Source organism: Furipterus horrens, unplaced genomic scaffold, assembly GCF_987537825.1.
Source record: "Furipterus horrens unplaced genomic scaffold, mFurHor1.1.pri manual_scaffold_4, whole genome shotgun sequence".
In the NCBI taxonomy this organism is placed as follows: Eukaryota; Metazoa; Chordata; class Mammalia; order Chiroptera; family Furipteridae; genus Furipterus; species Furipterus horrens.
In genome coordinates, this window is record NW_028327174.1 from 62,871,749 (window position 1) to 62,899,412 (window position 27,664).

Here is a 27,664-nt window from a genome sequence, read left to right on the forward strand (position 1 = left end):
AGATTGGATAGCTAAAGAATCAGTATCCAAAAAGATCTCAAATAAGGAGGGGTTATGATTATGGGGTTCTGTTTTAGGAGATGGAAGAAGAATTGCAAGATGGATTTTGGATTGAGTAGGCTAAAGGGGACATAGAATAAAATATTCAAGGAAGAGGGCATAGCACATGGGAATCCAAAGCAAGTAAATGGCATCTTACGAGATATTTGGAAGTATTTTTACTGGTAGCAATAGGAAAAACTTATGCAAACCATTGCTTCCTTCCTGCTTTCTTTTCCCCCCCCATTACATCTTTTCAGTAATGGCACAGATATGTGTTGGTAATAAATTCCTGCAACACAATTAATATTCATTTCAGTAACTCTTAAAATCTACTGAATACTATATTTGAAGAACTAAAGGGATAGGACCCAGGGCTTGGGGACAGGATAGTGCCTGATCCAGTAGTTAAGCTGGAGCTGAGGAAAAGGAAGGAGTTAATGTGGAAGGATAATTAACCTCTTCTCTTTCCCCTCTTCCAATTATTGGATTGCAGCTATGGGTCAGCAATAGGATGTGATAAAAAATAAGGGACCCAGAACCAGGGTTGTGACAAGTCAGAGTCTAAGCCAGGCAGCAGTAGGGTACAGGAGGTTAGTTCTAAGGACAAGCAGCAAAGGAGTTGCTGATAGCACCCATGCATCAGTTGAGTTAGAACTGCTTGTATTGAATTTTAAGAAAAAATTTATATTAATGAACTACAGTCTTCAAAGATTTTTATATCTTTTCCCCTGGAATAATTTTATGTTTCTGAATAGGTTTATTTATGTAGATTCAGTAGAGTTTCTTATATATATATTTATAAACCATTTTGGATTGATCAATTTCATTAAGTAGTTTTAAGTGAAATTATTTTATGTAGAAATGGCAGTATCCTTTTATGTTTAGATGTATGTGCGTGTTAACCTTTTCTTTTTGGAATCCCATTTTCAGTTTTACAAATGTATGTATTTGTCCTGTGGTTTCACCAGCAACACAATTAAGTTATTGCATTCATTCAGGAGTCAAACCAAAGAATGTGTAGAACTCCTATAGGTATAAGCTAATTTTCTCTCAACTTACAGTGCATTATAAGCACAGTACTGGTAAATGTTTAATAGAGTAAAATTAGTGAACAAGCTGCAGTAAAATTTTATTTTCTTGAACTTGATTCTGTACATTGTTTTTATTTTTCTCACTTTCTCCATCAGAGGAAATTTAAATAAATGTATCAGTTAACTTAAATAATTTATTCACTCTTTTTCTAACTCCCCAATTTCTTGAGCATTTTATTCTTCATTTTTGTGATTGAGAGCTTGTTTTGATTTATGAAAAGAGGTCCCTCTGGTGGAACATTTAGGAAATACATAGCATTATAGTTATGAAAAGATAAATATTGTTTATTTTTTGTTTTCCTTCCACCTTCCCCTTCTGCCTCCCAATACCTTCCAATTTTATTTTCTGAAGGAGCACTCCAGAACAATCAAGGCAGACTCAGAGATTTACTGATATAGATTGGTTTTTAAGTTAAATGTTGGAAGCTTTGTGTGATAACTTTCCAATAGAACAATGTAATGAATGGGTGGTTCATTTCCTAGGTCACTTTCAATACCTGTTTAATCTTTAAAACAATGAATATGTTTAACATTTATGAAAAAAACAAACAAGAAAGAAGATAGCTACAAATGTGACAAATCATGGGTCTGGATAGATTTTTATGGTCTAGCTTAGAATGCTAATCACTGTTAATAAAATTGTATTTTTGTAGAAAAATAGTGTTCTTGGAAATAAAATGAGGGAGAAGTTTCACAATAATTACAATTATTACAATAATTACAATTTATCCAGTGCAGCAGGTCCTTGAATAATATCATTTCATTCAGTTTCATTCCATTATAAAGTTGATGAGATGACATAGAAACTTAACTCTTGTTTATGGTAAAAGTGGTTTTGTTACACATCATTTCGCTTAAAGTTGCAGAACCTATTCATGACATTAAGTGAAGACCTCTTAGTACTTTATGTATGTTACCTTTAGTATCACAATGATCCAGAAAGGTAGGTGGTATCTGACATACTTCATAAAGAAACTAATGCTCTGAGGGATTTAATGATTAGAATGTCCAGCTAGTAAGTGGTGGAACTTGGAAATTTGTTTTAACATTATTTGGAACTTATGTTTATAGGCTAGCCTTCAAAATTCTTTGTAGTAATGCAGAAATGTCATAATCTGCATATTGTAATAATATAAGCTGAAGCACATTTATTACAAAGAAGAGTTAATGCAATGTCTTCAGCTCTGTGGATAACCCCTATTAATCTTGTTTTGTGAATTTTGAAAGTCCTGTATACAGTAACCATCCCTTATCTGCAGGGGATACATTCCACAACCCTCAGTGAATACCTAAAATTTCAGAGCTAAACCCTATAAATACTATGGTTTTTCTTATATGTGCATCACTATGATAAAGTTTAATTTATAGATTAAGGACAATAAGAGGTTAACAATTACTAGTAGTAAAATAGAATAATTATTAAAGTGTACTATAATAAAAGTTATGTAAATGTGGTTACTCTTTTCAGAGGATCACTTGCTGAAGTCTTCATGTACCAATGCTTTCTGGTACAACATGTTGCTGTGTATCAGAACAGATTTTCTGTTCATGTCTTATACTCACAAATTTAATCCCTTTTCCTCCTTACTAAGCACCTATTATACTATACACTGGCCATAACTTTTGCAGTTTGAGGTATGACAGCAAAATCAGTATGAACTTCTTTTTCCTTTTTCATACTTTTCATGGATTGAAGATTCATTTGTATTTTATATCTTAGCAACCTCAGCATATAATTTTTTTCTTTCTTAATTAAATCAAGAACTTTCACCTTTTCACTTGAAGGCTTTTGTGTGGCATATCCAAATTGCCAGCATCACTACTCTTGTACTTTGGGACCATTATTAAGTAAAATAGTTTTACTTGAACACAAGTACTGTAGTACTGAGACAGTTGATCTAACAACTGGAAAAACTAAGTATTAAGTGACGGGGAACTTATTGGGTTGGCCAAAAACTTCATTTGGCCTTTTTCCATAAGATGGCTCTAGTAGCACTTAGTTGTCTTTAACTTCATTCGAAACAATTTTGTTAGATTATATTGTGAGAGCTGTCACAAAAAACTGCCCTGGCTGATGTGGCTCAGTGGATTGAGCACTGGCCTATGAACCAAAGGATCGCAGGTTCGATTCCCAGTCAGGGCACATGCCTGGGTTGTGGGCCAGGTCCCCAGTTGGTGGCACACAAGAAGCAGCCACACATTAATGTTTCTTTTCCTCTCTTTCTCCCTCCCGCGCGCTCTAAAAATAAAATCTTAAAAAAAGAAACTTATCAAAATTGGCGAATTTATGTATAGTCATTTTACTATTGAAGATAGAAGAAAATGTGCAACATTTTCGGCATATTATGCTTTATTATTTCAAGAAAGGTAGAAATGCAACTGAAATGCAAGAAAAGATTTGTGGAATGTATGGAGAAGGTGCTGTGACTGATTATGCATGTCAAAAGTGGTTTGTGAAGTCTCATGCTGGAGATTTCTCTCTGGATGATGCTTTACAGTCAGGTAGACCAGTTGAAGTTGATAGCAATCAAATTGAGACAATAATTGAGTACGATCAATGTTATACTATGTGGGAGATAGCCAACATACTCAAAATATCAAAGTCAATAAAGTTATTGGTGAAAATGAAAAATATAACTTTTGGGGGGGGCGGGGGAAATGAAGGGAAGTGAAACCGAAGATAAAGGGGTACTATTATAGCTTGTGCTTTATCTAAATCCTGATCCATGCAGTATAGTTAGACATATGTTCTCTTGATGCTTCTACATCAAAGTTTTTTCCTTTAGTTTTAGAGCAATGATTATAAAATTTTTGTTTGATTTTTAGTCATACACAAGAGGTTTCTAGTAGTATATTTATAACAAAACAGTAATTGAAATTATTTTTGTATGATTTTATTGTATAACATCTTAAAGCAATATTAAAACTTAAAAATTACTTTTTGTTTTTTAGTTTTTACTCATGAGTATGTTATAAATAATATAGGTTGAATGTTGTAGTTTTATTATTTTAAGCATATAGCTCTTTAGCTCTCATCATAATTTTCTTTTTTTAAAAATTTTATTTAATGTATTTTTAGAGCGAGGGGAAGGGAGAGAAAGAAACATCAATGTGTGGTTGCCTCTTGTGTGCCCCCAACTGGGGACCTGGCCTGCAACCCAGGCATGCGCTCTGACTAGGAAACGAACCAGTGACCCTTTGGTCCGCAGGCCGGCACTCAGGCCACTGAGCCACACCAGCCAGGGCTGTTCATCATGATTATTTCTTAATTCATAATACCCCACTGAAACGATTTCACATATGAAAACATTTTTCATTTATTACATATTTACATTGGCTGTAATTTTAAAAATATTTATAAATACTGAAATGAGCACACTTATTTATAAAATGATAGATAACCTGTAGTTATCTTCACTAATCTGAATAATTCTGATATTAGTTACACATAAGTAGTAATGCCTAGCAAGATTAGTCCTGCTTATAAAACTTTTATTACATTTTCAAATTGTATATATTAAAATTACTTAACAACTTTATATTAGGAAGTAAATTTACTGATCAAATGAAAACCTTGTGATTTCATTGCCATTGAAGAATTTGTCGATAAAATGTAATAGCTTTTACTTATAAATTTCCTTTTTTAAAGGGATTTAAAAAACTACTTATTTCTATTTTTATAAATTCATTTTTTACACTTCAAAAAGTACATAAAATCATCAGGAATTTTTATTGTTTTGTTTAGTGCTACATCTCTAGGTCCTAGAACAGTTCTGTGTGTTCATAGTTAATCCTCAATAAATATCGAAAGAATTTTCAGTGATGTTCAGCATAGTACTATTTAATATATTAAAATAACTGGAAACACTAAATGTTCCTTAGTAATGGTTGACTAACTTCCGGTCAAGATGGAGGTCGAGACAGACATGCTGCATCTCCCTCCACAACTAAGAAGGACTATAACTACCTCAAAACTAGAGACAACCAGAAGTTCCAGAAAACTAACCTGTGTGAAAGTTTAACAAAGATATAAAGAAGAAATACTCATCCAGGCAGGTAGGAGGGGTTGAGCCAGGGCAGAGAGGACATGGTGTGGTGGTGGCGGCGGCAGCAGCAGCAGTGATGGCAGCAGTGGCAACGGCAGGCTGGCGGAAAGTGCAGTCACACATTTTAAAAAGTAGGGAGGGACATCTGGGGAGGACTCCCAGCACCAGACCAGACCACGCAGTTCATGGTCCCAGCGCTGGGGAAAATAGAGCCTCACTGCTTCTGACTGTGCAAACTAGTGGGGGTTGGGGTGGATAAAGAAACTGCCCGTCTCTCAGCAGAGTCCGCTTGTTTAAAGGGAACCTGTGGTCCTAGAACATCTGCAGACACACATACTCTGGGAACGACAGCAAGGGCAACAGCTAGAGAGGCACCATTCCCGTACAGAAGTGGGAGTGCCTGGAAAATGGGATGAGTGCTGAGCAGGTGGCATTGTTCCCTCTTGAACCCCTCCCCAACACAAAGCACCACAATGTGGTGAAACAGGTTGCCCTCTACTGACGAATATACCTAAGGCTCCACCCCTTACAACATAACAGGTGTGACAGCTCTACCTAAGACACAGAGGCAAACAAACACAGGAGCCTGTCAAGATCAGGAGACAGAGAAGTATGGCCCCAGAGTGGGAACGGATCAAGGTTCCAGTGGGAGAACTAAGCAAGGAGGAGATAGCCAACCTAACAGACGGAGAATTCAAAACAGTGGTGATAAAGATGCTCACAGGCTTGACAGATATGCTTAAGTACAGCAAACGCGTAAGGGAAAAAGTGAAGGCTATGCTAAATGAAATGAAGGGAAATCCACACAAAACCAATGGTAAAGGGAAGGAAAGTGGGGTTCAAATCAATGATTTAGAACATGAGAAAAAAACAGTACAGAATAAGGTAACAAGAGTTGAAAAAAATAATGAGAGGCTTAGGAACCTCTGGGACAACTTTAAACATGCCAACATCCAAACCATAGGGGTGCCAGAAGGAGAAGAGGAAGAGCAAGAAATTGAAAACTTATATGAAAAAATAATGAAGGAAACTCCCCATATTTGGCAAAGAAAATAGAAATACAAGTCTAGGAAGCACAGAGTCCCAAACAAGCTAGACCCCAAAAGGACCACACCAAGACACACCATAATTAAAATGCTAAAGGTTCAAGATAAAGAGACAATCTAAAAAGCAGCAAGATAAAATCAGAGAGTTACCTACAAAGGGGTGCCTATAAGACTGTCAGTTCATTTCTCAAAAGAAACTTTGCAGCAAGAAGGACTGGCAAGAAGTATTTGATGTGATGAAAAGCAAGGACTTACAACCAAGACTACTCTATCCAGCAAAGCTATCATTTGGAATGGAAGGGCAGATAAAGTGCTTCCCAGACAAATGAAAGCTAAAGGAGCTTATCATTACCAAGCTATTATTATATGAAATTTCAAAGAAACTTACTTAAGAAAAAGAAGATCAACACTATGAACATTAAAATGGCAACAAACTCACAACTATCAACAACTGAATCTAAAAAATAAGAACAAAATCCAACGAAGCAAACCAGAATAGGAATAGAATCATAAGTATGGGGATCAGTTGGAGGGTTATCAGCTGGGAGGGGGAAGGGGGAGAAATGGGGAAATGGTTCAGGGATTAAGAAGCATAATTGGTTGGTACAAAATGGACGGGGGAAAGTTAATAATATAGGAAAGGGTGAAGCCAAAGAACTTATATACATGACCATGGACATGAAGTAAGAGTAGTGGGATTGCTGGAGGTGGGTGATACTAGGCAGAGGGGAGCAAGGGGGCGAAAAATTGGAACTACTGTAACAACATAATAAAATACGCTTTAAAAAATAGGTTGATTTATTAAAGTATAAATTAACCATACAATGGAATACCATTTCGTTGGAAAAACTTGGGGTTGTTCCATCTGTACTGACATAGACACAATACCTCATTCTGTGAAAAGGGCAAGTTTAAAACAATGGATATAATATACTACTTTTATCTTTAATAATTAGATTTAAAAAATACATAATCCACATACATATAGCAGTTTTTAAACACCGGTTTCAGGATTCTTTTTTATTCCTAAAATTACTGAGGACACTGAATGGTTTTCGTTTGTGGGAGATATATATATGTTTATATTTAGATAAATAATTACCATATTAGAAATTAAAAATAGAAGTTTGTTTAAAATAGGAATAATGAACTATTGCATGTTAACATAACATTTTTATGAAATATAACTACATTTTCCAAAATAAAAAATTTAGTGAGAAATGGCATTGTTTCACATTTTTTACAAATCTCTTTATTGTCTAGCTTAATAAAAAGCAACTGGTTCTTCATATCTGCTTCTGCGTTCAATCTGTTGTGATGTTGTTTTAGTTGAAGTACAAAGAAATTCTAGCCTGCTCTGGCCAGAGTAGCTTGGTTAGGTGTCACTCCACAAACCGAAAGATCACAGATTCATTGTTCACAGGTTCAGTGACCAGTCAGGGCACATGCCTACGTTGCAGGTTCTGTCCCTGGTCAGGGTGCATGTGAAGGGCAGCCAAACAGTGTTTCTCTCTCACATCGATGTTTCTCTTTCTCTTTTTCTCCTTCCTTTTCCCTCTCTCTAAAAATCAATATGTATGTCTTTGGGTGAGGCTTAAAATAAATGAAAGGAAGAAAAAAAGAAAACAAAAACAAAAAAAAAAAGAAAGAAAATCTAGCCTTATATAGATATGTTGTCAACATAGGGAAAAGTATTTTAATGCTCTTCAGATAATCATAGATATTCTTTGATACTACATTAAAACTCTACAATTAGTAGTTTCTTAATGATTAGTTACATTGTGGAGTTTGAAACCATAACTGAACTTTTTCATACTCATAATCTTTAAAGTCTGTTGGTGTGTTTTGCACTACAATGGATCTTTTACCTGTGCAAGATTTTATAATTCTGCATTCATCATTTGGAAAATGCTGGCTTACTGGTTAAGTAGATCTTGCAATGTTGACACATTTTATTATGCAATACCCAGAAGTCATAATCATTAATAATAATCACACCAGTCTTGTTGCATAGGGTTTCAAGTTATTGTGATGCTATCAAGCTCATAGTTATGGATACAAGTTTTTCATAATTCTACTTATCACTTGTAAGCTTAAATTTTATCAGTAGTAATATATGGTCAGTTCTTTTTCTTGAGTTGACAGACTATTGTTGAGAAAGTGTGGAAATAGCTAAGTCTGAATATTTGTCATTTGTTCATCTAAAAATAGTGTTCCATTTTTTTAAGCGACTAACTCACTCTTGATGATACTTTTTAAAAAAGTTATTAAAAAAAAGAAAACCACACCAAATCTGTCAATGTGGAAAAAAAAAGGAACATAGCAAAATATTAACAGTGGTTACTTAGGGTGGTGGGGAAATGGTAACACTGTGCAACACAATTTTCGTTGAGTTAGATGTGACACTTGTTTTTGACTAACTTTTGGCATCTGAATCCAAAAATGACCCCAGTTTTTCTCTATCGCGTCAACTTTTTAAGGTACAGGATACCCTCCCTGTGTACCAAAAGTCATATAAATGGTACACACAAAGGAAAATAAAGAAAAAATTATTCGAATATACAGTTTATTTATTTTATTCATATAAAGGCTATATAGTGTTACTGTAAGTCAAATTATGTACAGGTAGTAAAGTTCTGCTACCAAACATACATATTAAGATATTTTATCTTTTCAAACAACAGGCTAGGAAATGCCAAAATGAGATACTTGAAACAGTCTCCCTCAGGTGGCAAAGCTTTAACAAATTGCTTCATGAGACCCAGTTTTATGTGCAGAGGTGGGAATATAATGTTCTTCCTGTCAACAAGTGGCTCGTGTAGAATGTTTGGATCACCAGGTTTGAGGTCAGATGTTGGAGGCCAATTTGACTCCACCCAATGCTTCTCATGAGCTCTGCTGTCCCACATACACAGAAAACAGGGATACTTGGTGTATCTGTGTTGCTGACCAAGAAGGAAGCAGACCACTTTAAGGTCAACACAGATGATCCAATTGTGCTTGTGATATTGCAACAGATCAATGACTCTCTTTATATCTTCATATTCTTCACAAAAACAAACTGAGTGACCAATTGGGACTGCACCAAATAAATTGCCATTGTGGAGGAGGACAGACTACAAGCTTCGCTTTGAACTATCGATGAACAGTCGCCATTCAGTTGCATTCTAGATGGAATTCCCAATTCCTCCATTAAACCATGTATGTTATGGCAATACATTACAAGGCCACCGTCACTTTAAAAGCACTGCAGAAATGCACTTTCTCTTGATGGAAAGTAGGATGCCTTTGCTCCTTTTTCAAGCAAGTTTTTTTTAGTGCAGTCTTGATTCTAGGAATTCTGAAGCCTTTTTGGATAGTCCCAAATCTCACGCCAAATCATTCAACTCATGCTGATCAAATCTCTTACAAACTGAGTCATCTTCCATTTCAAAATCTTCATCATTGCTGTCACTTAATTCTTCACTATACTCCTGTTTTTCAAAAGAGGGTAGTTCAATGAAAACTGGCACTGGGATTTCAGCTGAATGAGGCACTGGGCGTATAGCTGATGGTAGACTAGGATACTCTATTTTATATTGATTTTTCTTGTTCTATCCTGATGTTCTCACTATGCAAAAGTAACAGTCACTTGAGTGATCTCTGGGCTCTCGCCAAACCGTAGGTATACCAAATGGCAATTCATCACGTGTTCCCTTTGTCCACATCTGTAAACTCTTGATACACTGCTTGCACACCTTGTGAGGGGCCCACGACTTAACTTGATCACCAAGTTTTACTTTAAAATATGCAAAACAGGCTTGCCTGACAAATGCACTTATGTTTGTGCTTTGACTGGGAATGGTGAAACTGCCACAGATATAACAAAATGAATCAGGGTTGTTTAGGCATTTATGACAATAAATAGCAGAGGCAGCCCTGGTTGGTGTGGCTCAGTGGATTGAGAACCAGCCTACAAACCATAGGGTTTCTGGTTTGATTCCCAGTCAGGGCACATGCCTGGGTTGTGGGCCAGATTCCCAGTTGAGGACGCATGAGAGGCAACCACATATTGCTGTTTCTCCCCCTTTCTCACTCTCCCTTACCCTCTCTCTAAAATACATGAATGAAAACCTTTAAAAAAAACATAAAATAAAATGATACTATTAAAAAAAAAATAGCAGAGACAGAAATGATCTGAAGGAAAGGAAATAAGTATGTATGTAAATAAAAAAATAAATTCTGCTAACTCCTTGTACATAGACAAGAACTTGGACTATACTTTGGAATATGATTCACTGTATATAGTGGTACACAACCTCTCACCATACTGTCTCACATGTAACTGAATAGCCTAGATAAGTATGAACCTGTTGCTGGTCTCGAAGGTCATCCCCCTCCCCTCCCCACTCGAGGGGGGTTTGCTCTCAGCCAATAGGAGAGCACCAGTGCTTCCCTCAATCCCGGCTAGATCCAGCCTAGGGTGGTCACATTAAGATAAGCTGTACAGAAAAAAACTTGACATGATAGAAGAAAACTAACTGCAGTTTTGAAATCAGCATGCCTACTTAAGTCTAAAACAGCTGAAAAATCGAACTCAACAGGAATTAGGTACAAAATAGTTTCCTGGTGAATTTTCTTTTTTGTAATGATAGTAATTTTTGTTATGCTATATAGTTTTAAGTGTTATGCAGAGTATGTTAATTATAGGACAGCTCACATATAGAATTAAATGAATGTGAGTTATTAGTAGTTAGTTATGATCTCTATTTTTCTTATTAGGATTTAGGTCCTGAATATGAAGATATATTTAACATCTCATTACAGTGGATTTTTGAAAATGGAAAAGATGTTGGAATAAGGTAAGAGATTTGATTTCCACTTAGATCATTTTGTAATGTAAGAAATTATTTTGCCTCTAAACTCTCCCTTAATTATTTTTAAATAGATGTGTTGGTTATGGCCCTGAGGAACAACTGACAAATATAACTGATGTGCAGTTTTTGCAATCCACAAGACCACAGATGTCTTTTTGGTGTCGTTTTCGACGTGCTTTTGTTACTGTCACGCACCGATTATTGTTGTTATGCTTAGGTAAGTTGTTAGGATGGGAAGGAAGATACGTTGTATTCTAAAATTTTATGTCTGTATTTTACCAAATGTCAGGGTTGAGAATTTATTTTTGTGATAGTTGCCATTATAAATCACAGCCAAAACTCTTCACTAAGGTATGATAACATTGAGCTTTTTAAAAATAATGTCAGCATCTGTTTAGAAAACAGTACTTATAAGAAGAAGTTGAAATAAAACTTTGTCATACGAATGTCAAAGAAAAAGCAGGTACAGTGCATAGATGGAAATCTACTTTAGAAAATAGAACGTGAAAATACAAAAATTAAACTTAATTAAAAAAATATTTACCTGAATTAATATTTTCATTAAGATTCCTAGGTTTTATGTTACTATTTTGATTGATAATAGGAATTGAGGAGATGTATTTTTCTGTTCAATTCCTTTAAAAACATTTTATCTAAAAAATAAGATGTATATTTAGTCTCAATAGATTCACTTTTCTAGTTTAAAGCTACAAAGGAAAAAATGTGTGAAACATATGTTGTTTTCAAAAAATTAATAGAATTTAAATGCCCACGTGTCATAATCGACAAATAAAAAAATTGCATAAAAACTTAAAAATTGGAAAAAAGTTCACTTGTCAATATAATGTAATAAGTGAGATTAAGATAAACTCTGGATTATGTTTAATATAATTTTTTCTATGTAGTTTTTTAACTATGTAGCAGATTCACCCACTATCTTAAAGGCTCATTCCATTAACCCCATTATGGCAGTTAAACTAATTTCTGTAGAAACTGTCATATGTTTTTTTGTCTTTTGCAATGAATGTTATTGAATACCATTTAACCACAGTTTTTAAAATGCAAAATATATGAATATTGCAGGTGTAATGATGGTTTGTGTCGTTCTGCGTTACATGAAATATCGCTGGACAAAAGAAGAAGAAGAAACAAGACAGATGTATGATATGGTGGTAAAGATTATAGGTATAGTATTTTTAAAAATTTAAACTATTTTTAGAATGGCATTCTGTAATAAATTATAACATGATTACCAATGATTGATTCATTTGTAAATGTGTTTTATATATTTTCAGATGTTTTACGAAGTCATAATGAAGCTTGCCAGGAAAACAAAGATTTACAACCTTTCATACCTATTCCACATGTGCGAGATTCCTTAATACAGCTCCATGACAGGTGTGTTCAAAGCATTATGAATTGAAGTAAATAAGGATGTTCTTGTTTTCTGCAGTTGTGAAAATTACATTGAGAGTTATGACCCTTCTCAATTAGATCTCTTTCCCTATACAGGCTTTATTTTTATATGTGAAACTTCCTTTTTTTCTGGATTCTTTTCTGTTACCTTACTGATTTTGAGTTGCAAAGTGGACAACTACATTTCTAAATCATTCTCATTCTAATAGATTTGATTCTTCTTGTCATTCTCTACCTTATTTCCTGTACTTTCATCTTGGTTTAAAAAAATAAGACGGTAGCCAGTGATGTTTTATTGGTAATGTTTTTAAATACTTTATTTTGTTAACAAAGCTTTTAAAAGAATTAGTAACTTCTTGAAAATAAAGATGATGCCATATGTTAAAGCAGCATTCTTAACCCTAGTAATACGTCAGGGTCACCAGTGGAAATTGGGGGAGAGGAGTGTTGATGCTGTGTTCCATCTCTAGAGATCAAAATTCAGGAAATCTGAGGCAAGGTTCAGGCATTTAAATCTTCCTTGAAAAACTCTGTGAACAGTGATAGGAACATCCAGAGTTAACAATAATCACTACCTTCAATTATTAGTATTTGAAAAAGGTGACAAGTCAAGATGATAGTCATTTTGTTCACATAATAGGAAGAAAATGAAGAAAGTCTGGGATAGAGCTGTTGACTTCCTTGCTGCTAACGAGTCTAGAGTTCGCACAGAAACACGAAGAATAGGTGGTGCGGATTTTCTGGTTTGGCGGTGGATCCAGCCTTCTGCATCCTGTGACAAAATATTAGTAATACCTTCTAAAGTATGGCAAGGTCAAGGTATGTTGTTTTTTTTTTTTTAAGGTATGTATTTTAAAACAGAAAAAAATACAAATTTTTTTCTATTAATTTTCAATTACAAAAGTCTTACATTGTTTAAAATAGTTCAGTTGAACAAGGTATGAAAGCAAAGCTCCCCTTCCAGTTTTATCCCACAGAAGGAATTAGTGTTAGCTTTTTATATATCCTTCTACTTTTCTCCTGGCTGATAATAAGTTAAATGGTTTGTCTTTATTGTACTAGAATACCACATACATTATGTTGATTTCTTTTTTCCCTTTCACTTAACAAAGCAACTTAATTATTATAGATTTAATTGCATTCTTTTCCCCTAATTTTTATGCAAATAAGACATATAATTTGTTTTATACATATATATACACAAACATATATATAAGACATATATATATAAGACATATATATATATATACACATTTCCCTGGCTGGTTTGGCTCAGTGGATTGAGCGTCGGCCTGCGAGCTAAATGTTGCTGGTTCGATCTTCCAGTCAGGGTACATCAGAGAAGGAAAACTCTGACTCCAAAAAACCTCCGCTGCCTTGCGGCATACCTCTTCAGGGGAAAGGCTAGGGGAGTAAACCCCGACAGAAAATCCGGAGCCGGAGTCCCTAAGGCGGTTTGACGTTGTAGTCAACACCGGCAACTCCTGCGGCGCACCTGAAGCCAAGCTGTATTGACTCCGTCTTTCCCTTGGACCCTTCAGCTGCGAAGAGAGGGGGGGTCTGCTGCATGGGCAACAGCAGACCCTCCATATCACCCTGCCCAGGCTCTGTAGCTTCAGCTTCACTGGAGAGGACACTCCAGCGTCATCGCAAGATGTCGATTCAACGCGGGAGGAGACAGATACCGTGTCACTCCCGAGTCGGACTGCACAGCCATTCTCGGCGGTGCAGATAGACTCTTAAGAAGCTACACCATCGTCTCACGAGACGGACGGCTGCCGACGACGACGATGCCGATTTCCCCATTCTTCCCCTTCCCCCACCCTACTGATAACCCTCCAGATGATCTCCACATATGAATCTGTTCCTGTTCTGGTTGTTTGCTTAGTTTGTTTTTTGTTTTTTGTTTTTTTTTTTTTAGATTCAGTTATTGATAGTTGTGAGTTTGTTGTCATTTTAATGTTCATAGTTTTGATCTTTTTCTTAAATAAGTCCCTTTAAAATTTCATATAATAAGGGCTTGGTGATGTTGAACTCCTTTAACGTTACCTTGTCTGGAAGCACTTTATCTGCCCTTTCATTCTAAATGATAGCTTTGCTGGATAGAGTAATCTAGGTTATAGGTCCTTGCTTGTGAACACTTTGAATACTTCTTGCCAGTCCCTTCTTGCCTGCAAAGTTTCTTTTGAGAAATCAGCTGACATCTTATGGGAACTCTTTTGTAGGTAACTCTCTGCCTTTCTCTTGCTGCTTTTAAGATTCTCTTTATCTTTAACCTTTGGCATTTTAATTATGTGTCTTTGTGTGGTCCTCTATGGGTTCAACTTGTTTTGGACTCTCTGTGCTTCCTGGACTTGTATGTCTATTGCCTTCATCAAATGAGGGAAAAAGAATGAAACTGAGATGGCCAACCTATCCAATGTAGAGTTCAAAACACTGATGATAAGGATGCTCAAAGAACTCATTGAGTATGGCAAAAAAAAAAAGTAAAGAAGAAATGAAGGTTATACAAAATGAAATAAAGAAAAAGATACAGGGAACCAACAGTGAAGGGAAAGAAGTCTGGATTCAAATCAACGATTTGGAACAAAAGGAAGAAATAAACATTCATACAGAACAGAAAGAAGAAACAAGAATGCAAAAAAATGAGGAGAGGATTAGGAACCTCTGGGACAACTTTAAATGTACCAATATCCAAATCATAGGGGTGCCAGAAGAAGAGGAAGAACAAGAAATTAAAAACTTATTTGTAAAAATAATGAAACTGGATCTTTTCATCAGCACTTAGATGGCTGTAGTCTCTCTCATTTTTAAGACAGTGTTGAACTCTACATTATCCTGTAGCTGTTAACCCTGTCTGTCTACCTACTTACAGCCAAGTAGCATTATACAGTTTACTCACAATCTACTTTTTCACCTGTCACTTATTTGTCGGCTGACTCCAGTCTGTTTTGAAACAGTTCTCAAACTTCCATATTGATAAATATGGTGGATTTTTTTTTTTTTTTCTGTCCTTATTTTACTTAGAACTGTTAACAATTTAGCCTGCCTAGGAACTTTCTTCTTTTGGTTTTGGGGCTACCACTTTTTTCTGGTTTCCTTGTACCTCAAACCATTTCTTCAGTCTTCTTCTTTTCTTGGACCTCTAGGTGTTAAGTGTCTCCGGGTTATTTTTTCTCATTTTGCCTCTCTCCCTAGATGATCTCATGCTGTGACTTCATTTACCATATATATGTTGATAACTCCCAAATTTATATCCTGAGCTAAGTCTTCTCCAGTTTTCAGATTCTTATACCCAGCTATATAGTTACCTTCTCTACTAGGAGATGGGCACCACAAATTTAACATGTGTGTGAACTCAATATCTTTTTCTCTGCAAACTGAGCTTTCCTGCAGTGTTCCTGTTTGATTAATATCTCTCAATTGATTCTGCCATAAATCTGGGAGTCATCCATAAATTCTCTTTTAGCCCCCTCCATTTGCAGGTCTTTAAATGAGTCACATCAGGTGTACGTACTCCAAAATACGTTCCAGTTCTACCCACTTATTTCCAAATGCCTTGTTGGCCTTTCTTATCGAAATTACTATCATTTCCCTCTTAGACAACTCTAATAATCTTTTAACTGGTCTCCTTATGTTCTCTTTTGCTTATATGTACCTAATTGATTCTCAACATGGCAGTCTATCTTTTAAAATTTGTAACTTTAAAAGATTTCATCATATTATTCATTCCTCTCCTGAAGATGTTTGAGTAGCTTTCTATTGCACTTAAAGTGATGTATAGGTACTTTAATGTGGCCTACATGGTCCTGAATAATCTGACATCTCTCTCTTCAGCTTTACCTTTCTTTTGTCCTCACTCTAACCACAATGGCTTTTAGTTACTTGAATAGATCAAGCTCCTTCTTGCTTCACAGGCAGTGTACAAGTTAGCATCACCTTTGCTTGAAATGTCCTTTACACCTTTCTTCTCTCTGCCTATTTTTATTTATTCTTTAGGTCCCAGCATAAATTTCACTGCCTTGATGAAGTATTATCTGATACTTTTCAGACTTAAGCTTAAGTTACTTACACAGCTTTCTTTATTATTCTTTCTTAGAATTTACCCCAATTATGACTTCTTTGGTGACATTCTGTTTCATCTTTCTCACCCACTAAACTGTAGACTGCGTGAGAGCAGTGACTCTGTCTTATTCACCTTAACATCCAGGGCTCTGCCTCATAGTAAGAATACACAGTGAATATTTTTGAATGAACTGAATGATTGAATACTTTTCAATAAGATGGAATAATAGGAAGTAGTAAAATAATTTTTTTTTTTGTAGCATTTCATTTAGATAGAAGAAATTCACCACCGAATAGTTTGACACCGTGTCTCAAGATTCGAAATATGTTTGACCCAGTTATGTAAGTATTATGACCAGGGGTATATGTAGTTTTTATTTGGACTGTTTGGCTAAAACATCAATGTTATGGTATGTCTGAATAGAAAAATATCTTTTATTTCTCAGTCTCTTGTTATGTTTTTTCTCTTCTCTTTTATGTTCCAAGCAAAGCTTTGGCCAAAAGACACAGTGGTAAAATGATTTGTAAAATTTTTATAAATCTTTGTAGTCATTGTGAATATCCATAGCAGATAAGTGCTTGAGTCAAATTAACGACACACGATACAAACAGTACTCTATTAGATGTATATGTTGTATTTGCCAACATGCCTTGCCTCAATAGGCAGTAGAGGTAAAAAAATATCTGCTATTTTAAAATTTCTAATCTTAATTGTAAAAATTCTCTACAAAGATGCTACGTACCTTCTCTTGTATAGCCCCGTTTATCCATGTAATATTTAACGAATTTTCTGTCCATTTCATATTTGAGAAACGTTTTTTGTCTGTATAATTACAGCAGCACATGCATCCAGAGAATAGCACAGACTAAAGTGATTGCCTTAGAGCTCATAATATTTAACATATAAGCTATAATAATCTTTAGAATTTGCTTCTTGGAGGCAACCACTTCTCTATTCAATGATATCACTAATTCTGTTTGCTTTTTTTAAATCCTCACAGTGGAAATTGTTTACAAATAAAGTATCCATAAGTTTACTTCAAGAAATAGTTGATATGATGAGATTCCAAACAAGTGACAGCAAAATCAGAAGTGTAGGGAAGCAACTGTCAGTGATATACACAACGTCTGTTTTGCAGACATAGAAACAATTAGCAAGGTAGTAATCCTTGTGTTGGGAATCTTACCTCATACCTTAATGGTTCGGAAATCAATATCACTCCAGTATTACATTTCCTAAGGTGAAGATTACCATTTAAAGTGTAGCTGCCTTTCCCTCTGCCCCACAATCTGTATCTCACAAATGTGCATTAGTGCAGCAGGATATCTTAAAGCTTTCTTATTAGTAAGGTGACTGTTTCTGAAAAATGTTCTGTATTACTCTAATTATCTAGAGAAGAGAAGCTCAGAATAAAGTACAGCAGGTCCTTGAATAAGGTCGTTTTGTTCAATGTCATTTTGTTGCAACGTTGATGATGTGTAGGACCTTAACTCCTGTATATACAAGTTAGCCTCTGGTAAAATCTGTTGTCATACATCATTTCACTTAAAGTCACAGTACCTATCGATGATGTTGAGGACTTACTATATTTACTACGAATTTTCCTTAAGTTTAGGAATTAGAAAATGTCATTGAAAATAAAATAATATTCATCTTTTACCTATCTACTCCAACTCATTAAAGAGCTTATTAACAATTGTGTGGGAAGAAAAAAGAAATGACTGGAGGTACATAGGATTTTAAACATAAAAATGACAGCACATTTGTGCTGTTGTGGGCTAATTCTTTTATTACCTCAGATCTGTGTGTTCTTACATTGGAAAGTGAAAAAAGGGCTGAGCTTCTGAATGCTAATATTTAAAAAATTACCTATTACTAGTGCCAGGCATTTATTTACTACTACCTTTAACAATATTTAGTTTTTAAACTATCCCCATTTTAATAGGATACATTTGTTTTAAGAAACAAAAGGCTCCTTACTGAATAGGAATATGGTTGTTGATTTTTGTTTTCATTAATTTTTAGGGAAATAGGGGATCAGTGGCATTTGGCAATTCAAGAAGCAATTTTAGAAAAATGCAGTGATAATGATGGCATTGTTCATATTGCAGTAGACAAAAATTCACGTGAGGTAAAGTAACTTTTACTATTGAATTCTACATTTTTAATGTGTTGCTATTCAACTAAGACTATTCTTTTTCCTTTAAATATTACAGGGTTGTGTATATGTTAAGTGTCTGTCTCCAGAATATGCTGGAAAAGCTTTTAAGGCATTGCATGGCTCTTGGTTTGATGGTAAGAAATCTGAGTATTATAAATGTTTTGAAGAGATAAATTATGGCTTACTATTTAAACTATACCAGATTTTAAATTAAAGAATTTTGTTAGCATTTTTAGAGAAATAACTTTAGGCTGTTTTATTTTTGTTTGTTATTACCACAGTTTTTCTATAAATTATTAAGCACATTTCTACAGATCTAAAATATTCTTTTTTTATCTTACAACAGGAAAATTGGTTACAGTAAAATATTTACGACTAGATAGATATCACCATCGCTTTCCCCATGCTCTTACTTGCAACACTCCCTTGAAGCCATCAAATAAACACATGAACTCTATGTCTCATCTTCGTCTGCGGACTGGCCTTGCCAATTCTCAAGGAGGTTCCTGAAAAGACTGAACAGACTTTCTTCCACTCCTAGGACTGTTATTTACAATGGGAAAATTCAAAAATTCCTGTTTGGCTTCCTGTCTTCCTTTTAAAATGCTTTTTGTATGTAATATTTTTATTGAATACAGCTCTGTTTGAACGTTCCAGAAATCTTAAGGTTCCAAAGGGACTTAGCAGCAGTGAGGCAGCAATGCTGAGTACATAAATTGTTTCATTCAGTTTTTGGAGCTCATTTAAGCCAATGCATTTAAAGTTTTGCATGAGGAACACTGACTTTATTATGTATTTTCAGATGTGGTGGTGGTATTTTTGCACCAGAAAGTGTTTTGATAACCACACAAAAGCATGGTGAAGAGGCTTCTTGTATTTCCATAATTTCCTGTGAACTAATGTTGTGAATTCTTGTATACAGTAACCTGCATAGTTCCTTACAGACTAATGTGGTAAAACGATTCATTTCCCAATTTAACCTTAGGTTTCTGTTGCTTGTAAGAGAGTCATTTGCAACAGCTGGTATAAGGGAAAACTTAATTTGGGTTTAGTGGTTACATATAAGTGGATGTACATGTACTTAAACTGGCTTTTGTATATATGTATAAATGCTGGTGGTGGCGAAAGTAGTCTTGTTTTGTGAGGATGTCTGCATTAAAGCAGTAAAATAAGCTGCTTATTTTATTCATTACCTAATGTGTATATATGTATGTGTATATATATGTGTATGTGTATATATGTGTGTGTGTGTATGTATATATACACACACACACATATACATATGGCTGTACTGTCACATAGACCGAACAGCCAAACACCTGGAAGTATTAGATACAAGTTTCAAATATCTTTTATAGGTTTTATATAAAAATGTCTTGAGTATGATTTTGTGTGAAAGTTTCAATACCAGTTGTAATGGATTCAAAGTTATGTGAGCAATAAAGAAGCAATTGGCAGATATTGGAAAAGTATTTTGTGAAAAGCTGTATTTATTATACTAGGGCTATGATATAGTATCATTGGGATTAAGTCATTTTCCCAATCTATTTATAATTTAATAAAATGTTAGCTCCCCTGTTATATGTCAAGTTTAAAGCAGGGCACATTGTTTTGCAAAATGTGTATTTGAAAAATCAATATTTACAATTTTGGGTCATGGAAGTTTGCAATATAGTAAATGCACGAGTGACCGTTGCTTTGTGCCTCAATATTTTACTTTGTTTCAGTAAAGTTACTTTATTTTGGTTTTTGATTTCAGATTAAAATAGTTGTGGAGCAAAGTTTACTTGTAACAACTGGCTTTTTAAAAAAAAATAACCTGTTGATATATCATTGTCAGTTCAAATGAATATGTGAAACAGTTGAAATTTTGATTTTGTTTAAAGCTCAGTTTCCTTGTTGGTTTTTATTGTATATGTGTTGGGTTTGCAGCATGAACTTGCACAGATAATGCACGTTTCCCGGTTAAATAAACATGATGCACACTGTTCTGTAACAGAAAACCCTATTGTGCCTTACCTATGTGCTTTTGTGGGCACCATGTTTATGAAGAATAAAAAATGATTTGTTATCTGAAGAGAATAAAATTTAAATTCTCAATTTATGTCTCAGATGCTAAAGTGTGAAAATATAAATATATAATATATAAAATAACCATTTTATGTGCATCATAGTGATTTATCTGAGCTTAGTGACCCCATCTTGTGACCTGTTGCGAGAGTGAATGTAAAAAAAATAGTTGTGGCATTTTAAAAGGTCGCCTTTTGATGCAGATGCATCTTTATCTTGCTTCTAAAACATATTTCATGTAAACATTGTACATTTATTATTGTAATATATACTATTATGCAGCTTATTTTACCTGAATTTGTTAAGCTGACCAAGGTCCCTCCCTGCAAGACAGATGGGAATGTGTATAATAACTAGATATTTGAGAAGTTCTGAAGTTTGATGTAATCTGTTACTTGTCCTGTTACAAAAAAGGATAAAATTAAAAATTTATTAGGTTTTTTTTTTTAATGCGTCTTGACTTCTAAAAAACTTTTAAGTGCCCTGTGTCTTTATTTTTTTTACCAGTGAAAATAAGTGCCTTTATTTTAAGTATTTTGGGTGGGATTTGTAAATATATGTGTGCTTGTGAAGATGGATAAAGACCCTAAAATTAATTTTAATTATCCATTCCTCAGCATTTTGCTTTTCTTTAAGAAGTGTCTTTTTTCTAACTCAAGTGTTTGGATCCAATTGGGGCAAGAGCATACATCAGCTGCATCACTAAAACACTTTAAGTTTAGCTAGACATTTTTTTTTTCTATAGCAAGACTTCCTCAAAAAAAAAAAGGAAGCCATCCTTTTACACATTCTGGTTCAAGCTTATTGTAAACAAATAGCTTATGGGCTGGCTACTTTGAGTAGCATTGGTTTAGATTTTTTGATGGTTTTATCATGTACCAAGAAGTCTTGAGCCCTGGCTGGGTGCTCAGTTGGTTGGAGTGTTGTCCCATATACCAAAAGGGTAGGGGTTTGATGCCCAGTCAAGGGCATATACCTGGGTTGTGGGTTCTATTGGTGTTTCTCACATCAGTGTTTCTCTCTCTCCCACCTCCTCTCTCTTTAAATCAACAAGTGTATCCTTGGCTGAGGATGAAAAAGAAAGAAAAGACAATGACTTGATATGTCAATTGGTAAATATAGCACTGTTACATATTAGGGATGCAAAGATGAAAAGACACACCCTCTCCTCAAGATGGTTACAGTCTAGAGGAAGAATATCGGGCAGATAAGTTAAATAAAATAAAGTGTGGAAAATACATTGAAAGAGAAAAGAGCAGAAGAAATTTTGGGACAAGAGAGAGGCACCTATGATCTTAAATGTCGAAGACATCGGGGCAGATGAGGTAATAGCTGAGACATTTTAATTCAGTTCAACATAAACTCTTCTTAATTGGTATAGATACAATAAGTCTCCCTTACCTTGAGCTTCCAGGAGAACTTCTGTTCTTGTGATGAACTCGTAAAAATTAATGTTTGGAACCAGAGTTATTACACAATCCATCTTAATGCTCATTGGATTCCGGAATATCTTGTGAATGTTCAAGCCTGATATTGGACACTGTTATATTTTCCTTGTATGGTATTCACTGTTTGAATGACAAGTTGTGATTTCCAAGTGAACAATGTTTTGATGTAGCATGTGTCCAGAACATTTCCTGTAATAAGATTGACCTTGCAGTCTCACTCCCTACTCCTAGTAACATCACTTTCCTGTAGGTCACCTACATGGCTGCTTTGCCCTTTTTCCCTAGAGTTATCTCGGCAAATCACTTCCAGATGACTCAACAGAGAATGCAAAATCAAGCAGAATTTTGGCAGCCACTTTTGGAAAGTATGCTGAGGAACAGGTTACACAATAAATATAATAATAAAAAGAACTGAAAATAGGAACCAGAAGTCGTGGTTTAAAGAAAGCGTCGAGGATACGCATTTTCTTGGTCCAATATGGATGCCTAGCTAGTTGCCTTTAAGCTGCACTGGAGAATATTAATGACTGGAAATGCATCTGATGGTAGATGTCTACCCCTAAGAACCTCTACTAGGGGATAGACTCGTGTTGATTCTTAGATTTTAAAACCAGCTGCATCTGTGTACTTAGATCTTTTTCTTTCATGGGTGCACACTGGAGAACTGCACATTCCCCTGAAATTGGAGAGGCAGCTATCTAGGCAAAGATGGCATGTTAAAAAAGATAGATTGATGAGAAGCAACCTGGTGCATTTATAAACCACAAGCAGTTTTTATGACTGAATTGCTCAGTACAAAAAGTTAGGCAATAATCACCTCATGGAAGGCTTCATAGATCACACTTAGTTTGGATATTGGTTTCTAAAGGGAGTTTAAGTGAGTTTTGGGATAAAAAGTAAAGTATATGAAGAATAAGACAAAATGGGAAGGACTTGAGTAGCTGGATACTGAGAAAGATATTGATGTCCAATTATGTATTGTGGATCTCTGACAGTCCCAACATTTGGAGAATAGATAAGTAACAAATTGGGAAAGATGGTAAATTGAATTTTTGGACATTTTGAGATCGGGATGCCTATGGAATATTCAGGTGGATGTTTCTAGTAGCTGATTTGATTTCTAATTCTGAGGTATTTTGAGAAAGATCTGAGCTAGACACACAATTTGGGAGTTAAAAAAAAATGAAAGTGAATTAGATAAGACTGCCTTTTAAAGGTTAAAGTTTTAAATTAATAAATTAGGGATAAAGTTGCCAAAACCAAAAAAAGGTTCCAGGCCCGTGAGACTTGACTAGTTTACAATGGCTGTATAATACACAGCTTCAAATAAGTTTCTAATTTTGGGTATACATATGGCAAAACGTTTACAAAGTCCTATTTTGACCAGTTTTTGTATTTATCCCTTCTGACAGTCACATCTCTCATCTCATTTTTCCAGAAACCAGTAAAAATGTTACCACCATGTAATCAGTTGCCCAAACTAGGAATGTGATCATTATACTCGGCAGCAGCCGTCCGTCTCGAGAGACGATGGTGTAGCTTCTTAAGAGTCTATCTGCACCGCCGAGAATGGCTGTGCAGTCCGACTCGGGAGTGACACGGTATCTGTCTCCTCCCGCGTTGAATCGACATCTTGCGATGACGCTGGAGTGTCCTCTCCAGTGAAGCTGAAGCTACAGAGCCTGGGCAGGGTGATATGGAGGGTCTGCTGTTGCCCATGCAGCAGACCCCCCCTCTCTTCGCAGCTGAAGGGTCCAAGGGAAAGACGGAGTCAATACAGCTTGGCTTCAGGTGCGCCGCAGGAGTTGCCGGTGTTGACTACAACGTCAAACCGCCTTAGGGACTCCGGCTCCGGATTTTCTGTCGGGGTTTACTCCCTTAGCCTTTCCCCTGAAGAGGTATGCCGCAAGGCAGCGGAGGTTTTTTGGAGTCAGAGTTTTCCTTATCTCCACTTTAACTGTATCCCATTTAAAGACCTTTTCAAATCCCACCTCCCTATTTTGTTTGAAATATTAATATTTCACCCCATCCCTAAGGGCCACAAAACTATAGTAGAAATAGGATTTAATTAAATTTCTAGAGACTCTCTGGCTTTATTTTTATATATTAAATCCTGTAATTCTTTTACCATAAAAAAGCTACAAATGTGTACATTTTTAGGTTTTAGTGGCTCTTTATTTACTAGTGAACAAAAGTGAAACTTAAGTTGATATTCAAGGCCTGCCTTTACCTAGACCAGTGCTGTTCAATAGATAGATAACACAGGGGAACAATTTTTAACATAATTCCTGTTGAGTTTGATTTTTCAGCTGTTTTAGACTTAAATAGGCACGCTGATTTCAAAACTGCAGTTCTATCACATCAAGTTTTTTTCTGTACAGCTTATCTTAATGTGAGCACACTAGGCTGGATTGAGCCTGGATTGAGGGAAGCCCTAGTGCTCTCCTATTCGCTGAGAGCAAACTTCCCTCGAGTGGGGAGGGGTGGGGGACAACCTTGGAGACCAGGACCAGGGTCGTACTTGTCTAGGCTATTCAGTTACACGTGAGACTGTGGCGAGAGGTTGCGTGCCACTCTATGTAGTGAATCGTATTCCAAAGTGTAGTCTGAGTTCTTGTCTGTATACAAGGAGTTAGCAGAATTTATTTTTTAATTTACATACGTACTTATTTCCTTTCTTTCAGATCATGTCTGCCTCTGCTATTTCTTGTTGTAAGTGATTAAACAACTCCGATTCGTTTTGTTATATCTATGGCAGTTTCACCATTCCCAGTCAAAGCAGAAACACAAGCGCATTTGTCAGGCAAGCCTGTTTTGCATATTTTAAAGTAAAACTTGGTTATCAAGATAAGCCGTGGGCCCCTCACAAGGTGTGCAAGCAGTGTGTTGGGAGTTTACAGATGTGGACGAAGGGAACACATGATGAATTGCCATTTGGTATACCTATGGTTTGGCGAGAGCCCAGAGATCGTTCGACTGTTACTCTTGTATAGTGAAAACGTCAGGATAGAAAAAAATAAATGTTAAATGGAGTATCCTAGTCTACTATCAGCTATACGCCCAGTGCCTCATTCAGCTGAAGTCCCAGTGCCAGTTTTCATTGAACCACTCTCTTTCCAAAAAGGTGAAGAACTAAGTGACAGCAATGATGAAGATTTTGAAATGGGAGATGACTCAGTTCGTAAGGGATTTGATCAGCATGAGTTGAATGATTTGGCATGAGATTTGGGACTATCCAAAAAGGCTTCAGAACTCCTAGCATCAAGACTGCCTGAGAAAAACTTGCTTGAAAAAGGAGTGAAGGCATCCTACTTTCCATCAAGAGAAAGTGCATTTCTGCAGTGCTTTTAAAGTGACGGTGGCTTTGTGTATTGCCATAACATACATGGTTTAATGGAGGAATTGGGAATTCTAGTCTATAATGCAACTGAATGGCGACTGTTCATCGATAGTTCAAAGCAGAGCTTGAAGTGTGTCCTCCTCCACAATGGCAATTTATTTGGTGCAGTCCCAATTGACGATTCAGTTTGTTTTTGTGAAGAATATGAAGACATAAAGAGAGTTATTGATCTGTTGCAATATCACAAGCACAATTGGATCATCTGTGTTGACCTTAAAGTGGTCTGCTTCCTTCTTGGTCAGCAACACAGATACACCAAGTATCCCTGTTTTCTGTGTATGTGGGACAGCAGAGCTCATGAGAAGCATTGGATGGAGTCAAATTGGCCTCCAACATCTGACCTCAAACCTGGTGATCCAAACATTCTACACGAGCCACTTGTTGACAGGAAGAACATTATATTCCCACCTCTGCACATAAAACTGGGTCTCATGAAGCAATTTGTTAAAGCTTTGCCACCTGAGGGAGACTGTTTCAAGTATCTCATTTTGGCATTTCCTAGCCTGTTGTTTGAAAAGATAAAATATCTTAATATGTGTGTTTGGTAGCAGAACTTTACTACTTGTACATAATTTGACTTATAGTAACACTATATAGCCTTTATATGAATAAAATAAACTATATTCGGGTAACTTTTTCTTTATTTTCCTTTGTGTGTACCTTTTGTATGATTTTTGGGACAAAGGGAGGGTATCCTGTACCTTAAAAAGTTGACGTGATAGAGAAAAACTGGGGTCATTTTTGGATTCAGATGCCGAAAGTTAGTCAAAAGCAAGTGTCAGATCTAACTAAATGAAAATTGTGTTCCCCAGTGTAATGTCAGCCATGTGTAATTTTAAATTTTATGATGGCTTCATTAAAAAGAACAGCTGAAATTAACTTGCATACATTTTATTTAACTTTATATATCCAGGATATTATGTAATCAAAATTTTTATTAGTGAGCTGTTTTATATGCATTAAAATGTAGTATATTACACTTACAGTGAGAATAACCCTGTGTTGTATGACCTTCATTGCTAAAACTTGAACAGTTGGTCACCTTATTTACAGCCCATCTCAATTCAGATGCTACATTTTCATTGAAAATACTTGATTTATATTTATATTTCATAAAATCTGTAGTTGGGAAAAAGTAGATTTGTGTACCCCCAAGTTTTTTCAAACATACTTAAAGTTTTTCTATAATTGAATCAGTTATCAGTTTTTAAACTGAATTTAAATTAAGTCAAATTAGATGTGCTCAATAGCCACATGTAGCCAGTGACTACCATGCTGACAGTGAAGGTCTAGATCAACTTGTACCTTTCTTGCTAAATCCACGTCCTCTCACAGCCACAGTGCTCCAGCTAAACTGCACTGCTTGCCTTTTCCATCCATATTCAACTTTTGCTTGATTCTGCCTTTGCTAGCATTGTTGATATCGGGTTTATGTATTTATTTATTTGCCTGAAACATCCTTCATTTCCTGTTACTATGTACCCAAATGTATACAAACACCTCCAGGAAGTGTTGAGTACCCCTGGATGGAAGTAATTCCTACCATGTGCATTCCTGAAATATTTGATTTGCATTTCTATTTGATTAGCAGTTTCTATCTATTATATAGTGTTCTCAGTCTGCTCTGGTTTGGCTTCTGTTATCACTCCTCTGAAATTGTCTAGAGATTACCAAAAAACTTATTTTTGCCAAATTAAAGAGTCATTTCTTGGACTCTCAGTACCACCTGTCATAGCTAATCATTACTTTTTTACTTAAAACCTTTTATTATGAAGTAATTCACATACAAGATTATATATAAAGTATATATAGCTTATACATTACTTACATTTTGAAGTACAACATCATTTATGATATACATTAACTTTGCAGCACCTCTGTGTTCCCTTGCCTAGTACTTCTCTCTCCTTCCCAACTCCCAGATAACCGCTATCCTGAATTGTTAATAATTCTTACTATAGTTTTACCACATATGTGTCTCTAACTACTACATAGTTTAATTGTTCCTGCTTTTTTTCAGCT

The 27,664-nt window shown here is 35.5% G+C and overlaps 1 protein-coding gene across 1 annotated transcript in view; it reads left to right on the plus strand.

Moving 5' to 3' along the window:
* LEMD3 (LEM domain containing 3) overlaps positions 1–21,226 on the plus strand; it is a 65,028-nt gene extending 43,802 nt beyond the window's left edge. Inside the window, exons 5-13 of the mRNA XM_090273563.1 lie at positions 10,987–11,066; positions 11,153–11,298; positions 12,165–12,266; positions 12,377–12,479; positions 13,138–13,316; positions 16,823–16,904; positions 18,589–18,694; positions 18,780–18,858; positions 19,071–21,226. Of these exons, the coding sequence (XP_090129689.1) occupies positions 10,987–11,066; positions 11,153–11,298; positions 12,165–12,266; positions 12,377–12,479; positions 13,138–13,316; positions 16,823–16,904; positions 18,589–18,694; positions 18,780–18,858; positions 19,071–19,234 (1,041 nt within the window). The 3' untranslated portion in view covers positions 19,235–21,226. The remainder of the gene's footprint in view (positions 1–10,986; positions 11,067–11,152; positions 11,299–12,164; positions 12,267–12,376; positions 12,480–13,137; positions 13,317–16,822; positions 16,905–18,588; positions 18,695–18,779; positions 18,859–19,070) is intronic.
* The last annotated feature ends 6,438 nt before the right edge of the window (positions 21,227–27,664 follow it).